At 43.8% G+C, this 15,074-nt stretch overlaps 1 protein-coding gene across 1 annotated transcript; it reads right to left on the reverse strand.

The window, feature by feature from the left end:
* On the reverse strand, positions 1 to 6,756 carry FIGLA (folliculogenesis specific bHLH transcription factor). The gene is made up of 4 exons (XM_054997130.1): positions 6,694 to 6,756; positions 5,892 to 6,125; positions 1,843 to 1,995; positions 1 to 231 (listed from the first exon to the last, which is right to left on the reverse strand). The coding sequence occupies exons 2-4, from the start codon at positions 6,114 to 6,116 to the stop codon at positions 1 to 3; spliced, it is 609 nt and encodes a 202-aa protein (XP_054853105.1). The 5' UTR covers positions 6,117 to 6,125; positions 6,694 to 6,756.
* Positions 6,757 to 15,074: the final 8,318 nt, after the last annotated feature.

A 15,074-nucleotide genomic window follows, 5' to 3' on the forward strand; every position in this document is an offset into this window, starting at 1 on the left:
TTATCCATTTTTGTGAAGTTCTATCAGCCCCACATAGGCAGGTAGAACAGCCTTCCTCCATGTATATACAGGGGCCTCTGCTATCTCATTTGTGCATACTGTCTGTGTGCTATTTTCTGTTTTAACACAGCAGCTAGAACTCTGTGGTACTCTGTTTCCCACTAAGCACGTCTCCAAGGGTACAGGTCTAGAAGTGGTCTCAGAAGGTTGGTGACTGACTGGATCTTCCAGCTTCTAGAAACAAAAAGGAAACAAACAAACTTGGGTAACCAAACTATACCTTGACCAAAACCATGGAAATATGCAAATGTGAAAACAAGTTGGTATGATCTTGGGAGGCAGAGCATTTATAGTTCTAGGGGGGCTGATATAAGCATTTACCACTTCAGATTGTATATGAGTGACACCCCATGTTTTAAAAAGTTCCCTGAAGATAAAAATCTAGCATCTTGAGAGAAAGGTTCCCTACGGTGCTGGCTTTCTGCTTGCAGATTTTTTCAACGCAAGATCCCCTTCTGTAATCCTGAAGTAGTACAGTCCACTATTATTCTATGATTAAACTGGCTGGCCAAGTTGAATAGCAAGGTAGATATCTTTACCTAATAGGGGACTCTCCTTGCAAATTAACCCATAGGAAAAGATGCCCTTTACAAAATCCTCAGCGTGGACTAAAAATACTCCATATGGTATGAAGAGTCGAGAGGAGCTGAACATCAATTAAAGGAAAGAGGAATGAGAGGGCAGCTTGTTCAAGCCCTTGAGAGCTTAGAGAATCCTGACAGAGGATATTTGGGGGGAGGGAATTTCACCCCCCCTTCACAATTCTCCATGGGTCTTCAGTTTGTAAGAACTTCATTTCCACTTATTTTTGTCTGCATGTGTAGACCTTGCTTAAGTTCTGCAAAATGAAGCAGAGGAATTCTAGGACCACCCCCCCCCCCCCCACTTCAGACAAACCCCAGATAGAAGAGAGTCTTTGATTTTTGAAGGCTTTGACATGTAGTTTCCCTGCTTGTGATAACCTGGCTCTTTGGAGAGAGAGATATGCAAATTGTTTCCACCCTGATGTGCTACATCCAGGGAATTTTTTTAAAGTGTGGGAGTGTTCAGTTGTTTCTGCTGGACCTTGGATTCTTATGCCAAAAATTCCTCTGTATTAAGATATTTTCCTTTGCATGCAGTAGGCCTTAAAGTTCAGTCCCCGCTCCCCTAAGCTTGCCACTAGAAAACTAGGCTTTTCAGATATTACTGCCATTTTGCTCAATGCATATTAGAAAATAAGTAGCTTTTTGAGACTGCAGACCTCTTTATCTGCCTCTGACCCTGCAAACATGGGTTCCATTAACTCTTTTCACCTTATCTACTTCACTGTTATTCTTCCACTTTCAAAGCACAGTGGTGGTGCATTGCTTTGTGAGAAGGAACCTCAGTTATTTTGAAGGCTAAATTAGCTGCAAATGCAAAGATGGATAGTCTACAAGGATTCTAAAGCAGCGGCTTTCAAACCTTGGAGTTAATTCCTTGGAAGCTTATCAGGAATTCCTCAATTCAGAAGATTGGTAGGGGCAGAGGACCTCTCCTTGCCCTATTCATCTCCTGGAAAATATGAGTTGTGGGGCCAAGCATGACCTACATAAGAAGAGCAACAGGTTTGGCCAGAGCTCCTTGAAAACTGTGAATCCTGCTGCAAGATGCTGGCCGATTCTTCTACAAAGCACAAGGTCCTGCAGTACACACACACACACAAGTTCCTCTACAGACAACTCAATATGGAAAGGGCTCCCTGATGCGAGTAACATTGCAGAGATAAGCTGGGGAGCTGGAAGTCAGTTTTTCTCCTACCTCACGTCCTGCAGTTTCCTCCAAAATCAAGTGTAACAGGCGAATATATTCAGCAGCTGCTTTAAGCATGTCAACTTTACTAGGCTTCCGGTCTTTTGGTATCAGTGGTACAAGAGACTTGAGTTTGGAAAAACCGCTGTTCAAATTCCTTATCTGTTTTAGAGAAAAAGAGAGAGATTAAAATCAAGGGAAAGAAGTTCCTGAATCTCACCCCCCCTTCTCCCCCTGCCATTGCTCGATCACCTGTTGCTTAATTCTGTTGATTTCATTAAACTATGCCTGAAATCAGGGCTGGCTGTAGGGCTTTGTGGGCCCTTCAGGCACAGCGCCCGTGGGTCCATATTGCAATCCCCTTCCTCTCCCTCTCCTCTAACAGGGCTTCTGTTGATTGTGTTCCACTGGTCCCCTACTATGCCATACTTCACAGATCCCAAAATCAGTTGCCAGGGGCAATTGTCTGATCATGATAGGGCTACCTCAGAACATGTCATTTGTTATAATAATCAAAATATAAGGAGTAGCTCTAGTAAACAACAGGGCATTATCAACTCCTACCATTCAAATTTTGCAAAGCTGCCACATCCAGTTTTGCAATATGCTAAATACAAAGACAAAGAAATGTCATAAGGAAAAATAGTTTTGCAGAGTCTTGTGAAAAGCTATGCATCCCCACTGTGTGTAAAGTTCTGTCAAGTTGCAGCCAACTTATGGCAGTGCCATAGGGTTTTCAAGGCAAGAGACAAACAGAGGTGGTTTGTCAATGTCTGCCTCTGTGAAGCTACCCTGGTCTTCCTTGATGGTCTCCTACCCAAGTGCTAACCAGCACCAACCCTATTCACTTCTGACATCTGATGAGATTTGGCTATCCAGGGCCATCCAGTTCTCATAGGTGTAAACATACACAACATTTTTTTGGCTAAGTTATTCTCTTCAGTGAAACAGGTTTGGGAAAACAATATAAATTCCTCTTCTCTACAGACAATAGTGGGATAGCAATTCTTTATACCACCTTAACCCTTCAAAAATCTGTTACCTCTCTCCTAAGAATAGTGCAGCTGTAAGAGCCAAGCTTAGAACAGGTGGCAGATGCATTTCACCATCCCAAAGTTTACTCATGTTATCTAGTATCAACATTTAGCACTGCTAGTTCCCTGATAAGAACTCTCTTTAAAACATTAGAGCTATTTTATTGCTCTATCCAGACAACTTTCCCAGCAGAACTGGCACAAGAATGCTAGGCTCCTAGAATCTCACCCTCTCAGAACAGGCAGAAATGATGTTACACAATGGCCACCAAGATTCTAGAAAAAGAGAAACCTCTGGAATCAGCACGTTTCTAGTAGCACTGAATAGTGATTACCAGGGCCGATTCCAGACGGGCACAAATAAAGCGAGTGCTTTCGCTTTTCCAGCGACCTCACTCGTTAAAACACGTAATGTCCCGTCCCTGCTTACCTCCAGTTCATGGCGCTGTGTTGCGCTCCAGAAGCGGATGGTGTGAACGCCGTATTGCGGGTTTGCACACTTCTGGACGCTTCGTCACCATGGAGAGGCCCTCCACTTTACCTCCTTCCTTTGCCGGCTGGCCGGCAACAATATTCCCTTAGTTTTTTTTTTTAACCGGGCACCATTTGCGCAGTTGCATGTTTGCGCACATCGAACTGCGCAAATGCGCACAAATGTGCAAATGCACAAAAGTTGACGCTGCATATTCGCATACCTGCACATTTGCGCATTTGCACAAAACACGTAATTTTTTTTTAAAAAAAAAACTGAAATGCGAACCAATGAAGGCCGCCGATGTCAACTGTGACGGGGAGGAAACAACCAATCCCGGGTACCTCAGTTGGCCGTGCGAACATCCGGAAGTGGGATGGCACGGCACGCTGCGAGACAAAGCGGATGGAGACGAAACTGAACGTGTGGCCAGTAAGCGATTATTTCCGCAGAAAAACCGCAATTTCTGGCCATCTGGAATCGGCCCAGGGCTTTTTTTCAGCTGGAATGCAGTGGAACGGAGTTCCGGAACCTCTTGAAAATGGTCACATGGCCAGTGGCCCCGCCCCCTGATCTCCAGACAGAGGAGTTTAGCTTGCCCTCTGTGTCACTAGAGCAGCATGGAGGGCAATCTAAACTCCCCTCTGTCTGGAGATCATGGGGCAGGACCACTGGCCATGTGACCATTTTCACCAAGGGTGATTTAAACTTTTTAAAACTCCCCTCTTATTCCAGCTGACCCAAAGTGACATCACTGGTCCTGGGAGCATGCACGCACTTTGCGCACACACATGTGGTACCAGGGGCACCACCTCCCACCAAGAGTTGCCCCCTGTGCTGGCAACCCACTGAGTTCCACCACCTCTTTTCCTAGAAAAAAAGCTCTGGTGATTACCCATAACTTGCAAGATGTGTATGTCTATGTATAAATAAAGGACAGCAGGGTTCCCCGACCTTTTTGAACCCTAGGAGACCTTTTGGAATTCTGACCACAAGATGGCTGCATTGAGAGGTGGACCCAGAGACACAGATATGTACAGAGGAAGCTTAAGTGCAGGGGAGAAGAAACATACACTGGGGAAGAACGATCAAGAGAGACAATAAAACCATCTCTACTGGCAGCTGTCCCTGAAACGTTTTCAAATGCATACATAGCCAATCTGATCTCTAGTGGCCAATCAGATGCCCTGCTGTCCTCACCCACTTTCTACAAATATTTGGTGGGAGCCAGAAAAGGTGTTGGCAAGGGGACCCTTGTGGTAGAATAACCATCAGAAACTCAGCAAATGTAACATTTACTAGTAAAGCTTTCAGGAGGCCACTTCACTGAGAAGCACCCATGGTAAATAGCTTAATTTCTATCATTTGTCACGCTCTGGGGGAAAGTACTTCTGACCTCCATCTGAAGAATCACCAAGTGCTTTCAAAAGATGACCCCTTTTCATCTTCATTTATCTCAGCAGGCTTTCAGTTCACCACACTCTGATTCACCCCTTGAACACCTCTGGAGTATTTGCATAGGAGTAATTGTATGGGGTGCAGCAAGTACCTTTCCCAGTGTGGGGGGTTTGTTGCCATTTTTTTCCCAATGAGCTTTTCCTCGTACAACCAGTCCCGCCACCCTGGCTACTTCTTCAAATTTTTCTAAAACTGTAAGTGATTTGGGCAGTGGGGGGGGGGCGGTGGGGGGTAACTTCAGTATTAGGAGCTCTTGCACAGTCTGGTCCTTTACATACTCATTTGGAAGCGAGTCTCACTGTGCCCAATGAGGCTTACTCTCGGGTAAGCCTGTATAAGATTGCAGCTTAGTGTTGGCAAAAGAACACATACAAACCCTGCTGTCAGCTATGATCAACATGAGAGATAATGGAGATGGCCATTTGTTTGGCCATGGTGCCTTGAACATAGAATGCCTACGACATAATGATAAACTGGCACCAAGCTGAGAAAGTTTTTAAGCAGTTTCTTTTCCTCCCTTTTTATATTACATTCTTTACTGGATATATACTGGATGTATTGTGTCACTGTCCTCTAACTGTGAAACCTAGTTTATTGGATGCTTTATATTATGCATTTTTTAAAAATTATGTCACTCAATTTTATTGCATTGCTCATTGCATGCATTATAATGGCCCTTACTGCATTACTTTTAAAATGCTATAATCTGACTTGAGCCTCAACAAGAAAGGTGAGCAATAAAAGAAGCAAATAAATAAGCCGATATGTTTCTCTGCCTCCATTTTTTACCGAATTGGTTCTCTGTTTTCTCTCACTTTATCTCTTTGTTTTGCTGGCCTGTTCAACGATTTGATAGCTGCTTATTCTGCAACTGCAGAAACTTGTGTTTTATCAGAGCCAGAACTGGATCCAGTAGCACCTTAAAGACCAACTAGATTTCCAGGGCATGAGCTTTCAAGAGTCACTCCCTTATACTGTTTTATTAATTGCTTTATGTTTTTTTTTCTGATTGCCATGAGCAAATTCAAGCATTTTTATCCAAGTAGCTGGCGTTCAAAAATTCTAGCCCTAGTTATCTGTCACTCCCTACTTACCCGCTCTCTTTCTTTGGCATTAGCAGCATGTCTCCTGCCCAGGACCTGCTCCCGGTTCTCAGTAGGAAAGTAATAGCCAGAAGGTTTCCTCTTCATTCGGGTAATGGGTGCCATGAAGGGCAGGGGGCCAAACTGCTCCCTCAGGATCTCTCCAAGAATCTCTGGGGGAGAGGTCAGGAGTAGAGGCCATTGCTGGGCTTGCCCCAGAGGGGCTTCCTTAGCCATCTTTACTCCCTGGGGCAAGACAAGAGGAAAAAGAGCAATGGCTATATTCCTTCCTGCAACAAGAGCTGGTATTATACACAAGCTAAGCAAACCACACTAAAATTTCAGGCTGTGAGGGGCCCATAAATAATAATAATAATAATAATAATAATAATAATTTAACAGTGCAATTTTAAGAATACCTTCCTGGGACTATGTCTCCATTGAATAGACCCAGGTAGGATTCTGAGTAGACCTGACTGGGATTGCTCTCTAAATTACCCCAAGGGGGAGGGGAGGGGAGGGGAGGGTAATGTTGTGGGGCCGCTTATACTTGGCATAGTTTAGGGCCTCAACATATCTTAATCTGGTTCTGCTTACAGTATTTTAGGAGAAGCAGAACCACCCTTGGCACACCCCAAAGAATGTCTCAGTTTCCCCTATGGCAAGCCTTTTGACTCTGTCAGACTTCAAGATTGGTTCATCAGCTTTATCTTTTACAGTTTCCTGTAACAGACACCCTCATTAGTCCTACTACCGCTGATAAAGACAGGCTACAGGAAAAGAAAGGCCTTGCTGAAGCCACCCATTTACAAACCTTGAAGAAGAAACAGGGAGAGCCTGCTTAAGGGCCTCTAGCCCAAGCTAAATAGACCCAGAAGCTGTCCTCAGGAGTCCTTCCAAATCATTGCAAAGATGTGATGGGAAAAGCTACACCTGGTGCCTTTGAGGTGACTCTTAAAGGCACAGGTGCCCTCCCCTCTGGAAACACAAGCCATGCAATACCTTTGATTAGGACCAACTGGCCTGGGAAGAGGAAGAGCCCTGGCAAGACAGGGGAGGACGCAGGTGAGGCTCTCAGGCCAAATATTTGCCCAGTCCTGTGGTAGAGGATCCCTCTCAGTGGTTGGTTGGAGTGGCGTTGCTCAGTTTCATCAAGGACAAGCCTTCTCTAGCCTTAAGAGTTGTTTATGGTGTTCAGCCAAAGATGTTTCTTTTTCTTCCTAAGGTTTCCACAATGAGAAAATGTTCAGCTGTTAGAAGAATTCCCAACCTAGGCAAAAGTGAGCAATCCTGACTGGCCACCAACAATGCCAAGAGAGGAAAATATCATTCTAAATGGCATGGCATTTACTTCCGTAGCACAAAGATTTTCTGGCTTGTGTCTCATGCTGGCACATCTCTGTTTAGGTGACTGAAAGGTCCACAGCCACTGATCTCCTTGCCAGAAAAAGCACCACCTGTTGAATTTGTGTGACAGGCACTCAAAAGTAGCAAAGACGGAAAAATGACCAGACGTACAGGATGGATAGCTATTGATGAGATTATTTTGGCAAATGAAACAAGTCACATTCCAGTGCTTTCACTGTCTCTATTATTCAAAGTTTGCAGGTAGTGTTGTTGACTGATAGAAAAAGTTTCAGGTGGGTAACCATGTTAGTCTGTAGTAGAAGAGCAAGATTGGGGTCCAGTAGCACCTTCAAGACCAACTAGATTTTCAGGATATGAGTTTTCAAGAGTCAAAGATGCTCATACCCTGGAAAGTGAGTTGGTCTTGAAGGTGCTACTGGACCCAAATCCTGCTCTCATAGAAAAAGTAAGTCCAAAAGCAACAGTCATGAAATGCTTTTTCCTAGGACCAATCAAAATGTTTTCAGAAACCAGAGCAAACTTTTGAGTTTCCTAGAAGTCTTCATCAGGCTGAATGTTCAGTCCAGAAATTAAAATGTTGTCTTGAAGATATCACAAAACTCTATGTTGTTCTAGCTACCGCAGACCGACATGGCTATTTTCTGTAAATCAGAATTAATAGGTAAACAAAGTGGCATCTCAACCAGCATCTGGATGTTGCCAATGGTTCGCCTGCATTGGGCGTGAGTTTGGAGGGGTCCAGCAATGGGTGGGCTCCAGTTTTGGGCTGCAGATGTCAGAGCTTTTTCAGGAGCTGATCACATGTATCTGCCTCTAGTGGTGGTTTGGGGGCACTGAGCTAGATCTATTGGGGAGGGGAGATTGTGCTGGCTGGTGATCTTACCCCCAATTTTAGAGGTCCCCTTAAGAGATCTGGGGAGAAGTCATGCAAAGATGTGCCCAGCTCGGAGCTTATCATCCAGCTTTGTCCCTGGGTTGCAGGGAACCACTGAAGGGTGCACAGATGGGGTTCACATCACCTGCCACAGGTGGGCTGGGAAGGATGGTGCTATCGGTTGGATTATTCAGTGCCTGAATCTGTGCAGAATGGTGTGCCAGTGCTCCCGCGGCTGTTCTCAATAACGGTGTGGCCAGTTTTACCCCAGCTCTGCATGCCTGTCTTCTTTGATCCTGGGTTCCCTGCCTCATACGGCTGTTCTTGGGGCTGCAACCAGTAAAGATCTCTTGCTTTAGGTTTAGAAGTGAAACATTAATCTCAGCTGTGATGTGATGTGCCACAAAACAAGACAGTGCCAGTGCCTGTGGAGTGCCACATCAAGGTACCTGCACAAAAACGTTTCTTTCAGGTGAATCAGAGCTGTCAGCTTCAGGAGAAAGATGGGGACTCGCATCATGCTCCGAAGTCGGCTATTGCAGGAACTCGTGGCGAATGAAACATGATTCGAGTACAGCAACAATGGAACACAAGAGGGCGCTTCATACCAGCAGTTGTGTCTTTGGACTGCTCGTCTTCCTTTATAACAGGGTCACCCTCTTTGACTACACAGCTCAACAGCTAGGCAGAAATTTAGCCGTTGACGCTTTTGCCATCACTTATGAAAAACATCTGATTGAACAGCCATGCTAGTCTGTGGGAGCAAAGTCAAAAATGGAATGGGGCACTTTAAAGACATTCAGATTTGTTGCCCGATAAATTTTGGAGGCAGAGCCTACTTCCTAAGATGCATAAAGGGGAACAGATACATAAAGTGAAACACCTATATACACGTGGAGTCAGGGAAAGAATGTGAACAGTGGTTATAAAATGTATGACTTCTAAATGTGATATTTAAATGCTCAGAAGCTTCACTTTATGAATCTGCTGGACTCTAAAGCATTCGGGCTAGGGTTGCCAGGTCCAGATTGGGAAATTCCTGGAGATTTGGGGGGTGGAGCCTGGAAAAAGTGGAGTTTGGGGAGGGGAGGGGTCTCAGTGGGGTATAAAACCATAGAGTCTACCTTCCAAAGGTGCCATTTTCTCCAGGGGAACTGATTTCTGGCCTGAAGATGAGTTGTAATTCCAGGAAATCTACAGCCACCACCTGGAGGCTGGCAACCCTAATTCAGGCTCCTGCTCCAGTAAATCTTTAGAAACAAGCCAAGTGGCACATCAGCTAATACTTCAAAAGCCAACTTTGCCCATTTGTGGAATTTTATTAACATTTTTTTACCCTACCTTTCTACCCTCACAGGCCACCAAGGCAGCTAACAAATTTAAAACATACACATTAAAATATCATCTTGAAAGTCATTAACACATAAATGCATCATTAACCCAACAATTTAAAACCAGAATTTAAAATAAATACAAAAGATCTTAAAAAGTTAAAACACTGGGGAGAGAGGAAGGATCACCAAAGGAAGACCTAGCCAAAAAGAAAAAGAAAAAGGCTTCACTTGCTGGCAGAAGATGGCAACAGAAGTAGACAGGCAAATTTCTCTACATAGAGAGTTCAAGAATTTTGGTGCCAATACTGAGAAGGCCCTCTCCTAGTTTTCTACCCACGTAATCTCAAAAGGCAGGGGCACCCAAAGCAGGGCCTCTAAGATGACCACAGCGGTTGGGTAGGTAGGTTCATAAGGGCGTAGGCAGTCCTTCGGGTACGTTGGTCCCAAACCATATAGTGCTTTAAATGCTAGCACTAGCACCTTGAATTGTGCCCAGAAACAAACTGGGAGCCAGTGTAGACGAGCTAAAACTGGGGTGATGTGTTCCCTGAGACCCACCTCAGTTAACATCCTGGCTGCAGCATTCTGCACCAATTGAAGTTTCCAAACACTTTTCAAGGATAGCCCCATGTAGATCACATTGCAGTAATCTAATCTAGATGAAACCAGGGCATGTACCTGGTTGTGCAGGAATTGCAAGATATCCTTTGTTAGTGGCTGAAAAATATGTATTTCAATGCACTGTGAGGGCCAACCTATCTCACAAGGAACAAATAGCACAGAAAGATTTGGGACTTTTTTCTTAGGAGAAAGCTCACATGACATTTCAATGTCCATCGGCCAAACCAGGGGAGTGATTTGTAAATTGGTGTCCTTTTCTGAAGCAGACAGTTCCACCACTCCAAGCGCTATGGAGGCAGTATTATGGTTTATTACCATATTAACATGGGACATATGCTGTGAATTTGTATGGCTCCACATAAAATACATCAAAAAGGAAAGAAATGTCTTGTGGCAGCTTAAGGACTAACCCATTCATTGTTCCATGGGCTTGAGCCTAGCTTGCCAGATGTTCAAACTGAGTTCTTGCAAAAGATTAAGCCAGCACAAATTTGGCCACAGGCAATATTCAGAAAGCAGCAGGAGAACTTTTCCAGCTTCCAGCACATTTGATTGTAGACCTGAAAATCTGCATTCTTCAACAAAGAAACTTCAAAGGGAGTCTGTAAGAGGAAATGGCTAGATTAGAATGCATCAGGGTTTGATAGGGTTAGCCAGGAGCTCAAGGAACCTGACAATTCTCTCACTCTCTATAGGTGCTAAATTAACATAGCTAAGGAATCTGCCTGTTATCACCAATTACGGCTGTTAGGAACTATCATTGTGCTTATCTGTATACTCAGGGTTTTTTTTCTGAGAAAAGAGGTGGTGGAACTCAGTGGGTTGCCCTCGGAGAAAATGGTCACATGGCTGGTGGCCCCGCCCCCGATGTCCAGACAGAGGGGAGTTTAGATTGCCCTCTGCGCTGCAGTGCACCAGCCATGTGTCCATTTTCAAGAGGTTCCGGAACTCCATTCCACCACGTTCCAGCTGAAAAAAAGCTGTGCGTATACTTATTATAAACCAGCCAGACTGGAGTTTTAAATAGAAATATCACAAATTAGGATTTTTAACCCATCATTCTTTCTTTTCTGAGCATAAAAAAACTGCTAAGAATTCACTCCCTTTCTCTGGAATTCCCATTCCAAAGTACTCCTCCCTACTGTAAATGAGCATACCAGGAAGGCAGAGTGATACAGCCTGATGTGACACATCTTATCACACTCAACAGGGTACATACTCCCTCCCCCGAGCTCTTTGAGGTCAGGAAAATATTGTGGGGAAGGGAAATCCTCACAGTAACCCAACCCTATGCATGGAGATCCCAGTCTGAACATCCAAACATTAAATTTAAAAGAATTGCTTGGAACTGTGAATACAAAAATCACAGAGCATCTCTGGATTGGCCCTCAGTGATATATGGGGGCCTGGACTGGAGTTGGTGTAGTGCTTAAGCAATTGGCTGACAAGGGATTTCAGTCAGTGGGGCTGAACTTCTGTGCTTCCTTCTCTCTGCAGCCCCAAATGCTGCTTCTGGGGGAAAGTCAGAAGTCCATGGAGGAGGGGGAGGGAGGCAGCAAAAAACATTCTCTCTGTTCACAGAGGAGCCACTTCCATATGATCCCAAAGTCCTGTGGAGCTTGGCTGCCATCCTAAGCAGCTTACAGAGTGCTTTCAGATTGCGCTGTAAAGCCCTCAAATTTTCAGGTAAAACTTCATATCGAAATTGCAAAACTCTAACATCTAGATACTAGAACATTTAGGTAATTTTTCAGCCTTTATAAATATTGTTTGCATGAAACAAGAATCCTCTGAGAATCTCATGCTGGCGTTTCAGGTCTGGATAGAAGCTCAAAAAGACAAAAGAAAGCTCCATAGTACTTACTTCCCAGTAAATGCACATAGAATCTGTATGTTCACTTATGGGGTAAATAGCAGCATTGGGGAAGGGAGGGTAATTTAAACTGGGAAATTGATGTATGGAAGCATCCACGGCTGAGTGGCAATTTGAACCTGGATCGCCCAGATCCTAGTCTGACGCTCTAACCACTATAATACTCTGGTGTAGTGATAGCAGGTAACTTGGACGACTTTTAAAAAGAATTAAATTTTTCACGACCAAAGACCATGAGAACCTCTCTGGTCAGGGGCAGTCTACTTGCATACAAGATGCTGGAGGAGTGAAAGCAAAGACAGGGAACAGCACTTAGCCACAGGCTCACAATTGACTCACAGCTGATGAACTACTCTCAATAGACCTTGGTCTTATCTAGTGAGGCAATGTTTATGTTCTTATTTTCACTTTTATTGAGATGAAGTTCATTGATAAAGAATCTAGGTTCATCTCATTTATTTGTGTGTCTTTGATCAAGCCTCTTTTGCTTCCCGGAAAGTCATTCAAGGTTCTAATCAGTATGCTGCTCCTTTCATTATTTGAAATTTCAAATAGATAAATTTCAAACTAGCACAGTGGTTTACTGAGAGAAGCAGTTTGGGGGTCAGTGTCGGAGAACTCTGACGCTAACCCCCAACCCCCACTCGCAGCTGCCTCTTCTTCTCTAGAGGTTACCTGAAGAAATATTTTTTTCTTCTCTAAGGTTAGATGAGGAGCAGAAAGGAGCCATCTTTGAAAGCTTTCTGGTTGCTGAAAGAATTATTTTGAATCTGTTTCCACTTGGGGTGCTTTGGGGGTAATTTGTTCTTCGTGGCAACCAAAAGGGCTCTTTCTGTGCCAGTTTACTGAACACTCCTCTCTACACCAGTTTTTAAAAGGCCCAGTTAAACTCTCTGCTTTTGAATGTGGCACCCCGCATACATTGCTCTGCAGCTTTGGGCTCCACACCTTCCATTTTATAGTAGCCTAAATGACAAATCTGAGAGCTGGATGCACAACTAGATTTTTCCAGCTGTATTTTTGATCTGGACAGATTGTACCTCAGGTGGCAGCAACTGATTACAAAATGCGAGCGAGGGTTGTGAGGGAGTCATGATGATCGCGTCTTACGTAACTGCCTTTGTTTCCAAGGGTTGTAGGACATCCCTAGGCAAATGTATCTCTCTTCTGCTTCTCTCAGTTTTTCATGTTTTCCACACATGCAGTTTGGCACGTCCTATAGGGCAGGCAACTACGTCCTTTTGGGCGGGTGGAAGCTGACGTGTTCCTCCTGGCACAGGGCTGGCTTAGATTCCTTCCTTCATAACACTGGGATTTTTTTAAAAAAGAAGTTTATTTCCTGTAAGAAAGGTGCAGGCTGTTTTGAAATAGTTTAACTGTCTATATAATTGGCATGTATGATTCAAACTGCTTACTGATTAGGGGGCAAACTCTTTTCTGATTTGCTCTAGTGTCTTTAACGGCAGTTCATTATCAGCAGGATTTTTGCAGCAGGAAGATAACAGCAATCTGATCAAGGCATGTGTAAAGGCACTGGAGAAAAGGTTGATAAAACATTTGGCAATCTGGTACATTGCTCCTCCATACTCAGCCAGCCCTCTTGTTCCTCATGAAGACTCTTAGGCCTGGAAGGAACTGTATTTGTTTCTGCTCACCTCATGCATGGCACAGTTGCACCTATTTTTGGCTCTGGGCTTCCAAGCATGGCAGCCTTTGCTGCTAGGGTGAGGTGTCCTTGCATGCAAACAGATCTGGGAGGAGGACTGATGATGACTCCCTTGATAGAGGAAAACAGTGCTATTTCCCCTGCATACAGCGCCTAAAGATCAGGCGCAGGGGTGGGGGTTGTACATGATATAAGAAGTTGCAGGTAGAGCTGAAATGAATTTTTTCCCCTAAATCTCTTCAAAATTCTTCTTAGGAAACATTGATTGATTGATTGACATCCCATGAGATTGGACAGAATTTGATTGTTAACATGGTATTGAGTACCTGACTGTATCTGAAGTTTGGCATGTGTCCCATTTAGCATTTGCCTTCAAGAGATCTTTTGGCACACATTCTCACAATGAGAAGTGTGTTGGGTGGTTGTAAGAGTGACAGTGCAATACTAAGCAGAATTACACCTTTCTAAGTCCTTTAAAGTTAATGAGCTTAGAAGCATGCAACACTTTTTAGGATTGCAGAGTGAGAGTCTTCTCTACCGTAGTACAATGACTCTGGAAATGCCTTTCAAAGGAGGCCTGCCTCACCTCCATTTGCTGTCCTTTGACCATAATTCTGAAAATGCTTTTTAGGAGAGCCCTGACAAGTTTTATTGATGAACAATGGCTTCAGTTCTGTTTGAATCCTTTGGTAATGGTCAGAGCAGAAATTAGACATGGGCTATTGTGTGATTCGTTTCTTAAACTTCATTTAAGCAGCCCTGAACATTGTTTTTTAAATTGAAAGATGGTTTATTATTATTAAAAGCCATTTACAGCTGATATGCAATGGCATTGACAGCTTATCAAAAAAGAGCAAGAGACCAGTAGCACCTATAAGACTAACAAAATTTATTGTAGGGTATGAACTTTCATGAGACACAGCTCACTTCTTTAGATACAGCTAGAATGTGAGTCCATCTGTCTTTATATCTTGGAGAGTGGAGTGATTTCAGAAGCCCAATGACAATAGCAGGTAAATGACAATTGCCAGTGAATGACAATAGCAAGTGTGATTGGAATAGATGTGGAGAAAGCCTAGGTTTCGATTCACTCCAGATGTATTGAGCATTGACAACCCTAGTAACAGACCCGCAGATATTACAAAAGCTTCAACCCTTCTGCTGGCAAGTGAATGTTTGTTGGCTTTCTGTCTCTATAAAAAGGGTTATCTAGGTAAGTCAGTGACAAGTGCGAGACATTGCAAAGAAGGGTTGAGCCTTATCTAACTGATAAGAGATAGTAAAGGACAAAGATTGAGTTATACGGTTTCCTCTGGTGGTAGTAAGAGAACATTTACCTAAATCAACAACATGATCCAAGATCTTTTTGTCTTAATAGCAATTTTATTTTTGTGTCCAGGTGGTCAGATGGGCCATGCCATCTGCTGTTTTTGAAAAATGGGGAGGGGAATGGAAGGAA

Source organism: Eublepharis macularius, chromosome 14 (genome assembly GCF_028583425.1).
Source record: "Eublepharis macularius isolate TG4126 chromosome 14, MPM_Emac_v1.0, whole genome shotgun sequence".
Classification (NCBI taxonomy): Eukaryota; Metazoa; Chordata; class Lepidosauria; order Squamata; family Eublepharidae; genus Eublepharis; species Eublepharis macularius.

Bases quoted from the DNA above. Each gene is read 5' to 3' on its own strand.
- FIGLA (XM_054997130.1), bottom strand. From the start codon at position 6,116: ATGGCTAAGGAAGCCCCTCTGGGGCAAGCCCAGCAATGGCCTCTACTC. The intron at 1,996-5,891 runs GTAAGTAGGGAG...TCTCTAAAACAG, and splicing joins ATGCCAAAGAAAGAGAGCGG to ATAAGGAATTTGAACAGCGG. The intron at 232-1,842 runs GTAGGAGAAAAA...TGTTTCTAGAAG, and splicing joins AGGAAACTGCAGGACGTGAG to CTGGAAGATCCAGTCAGTCA.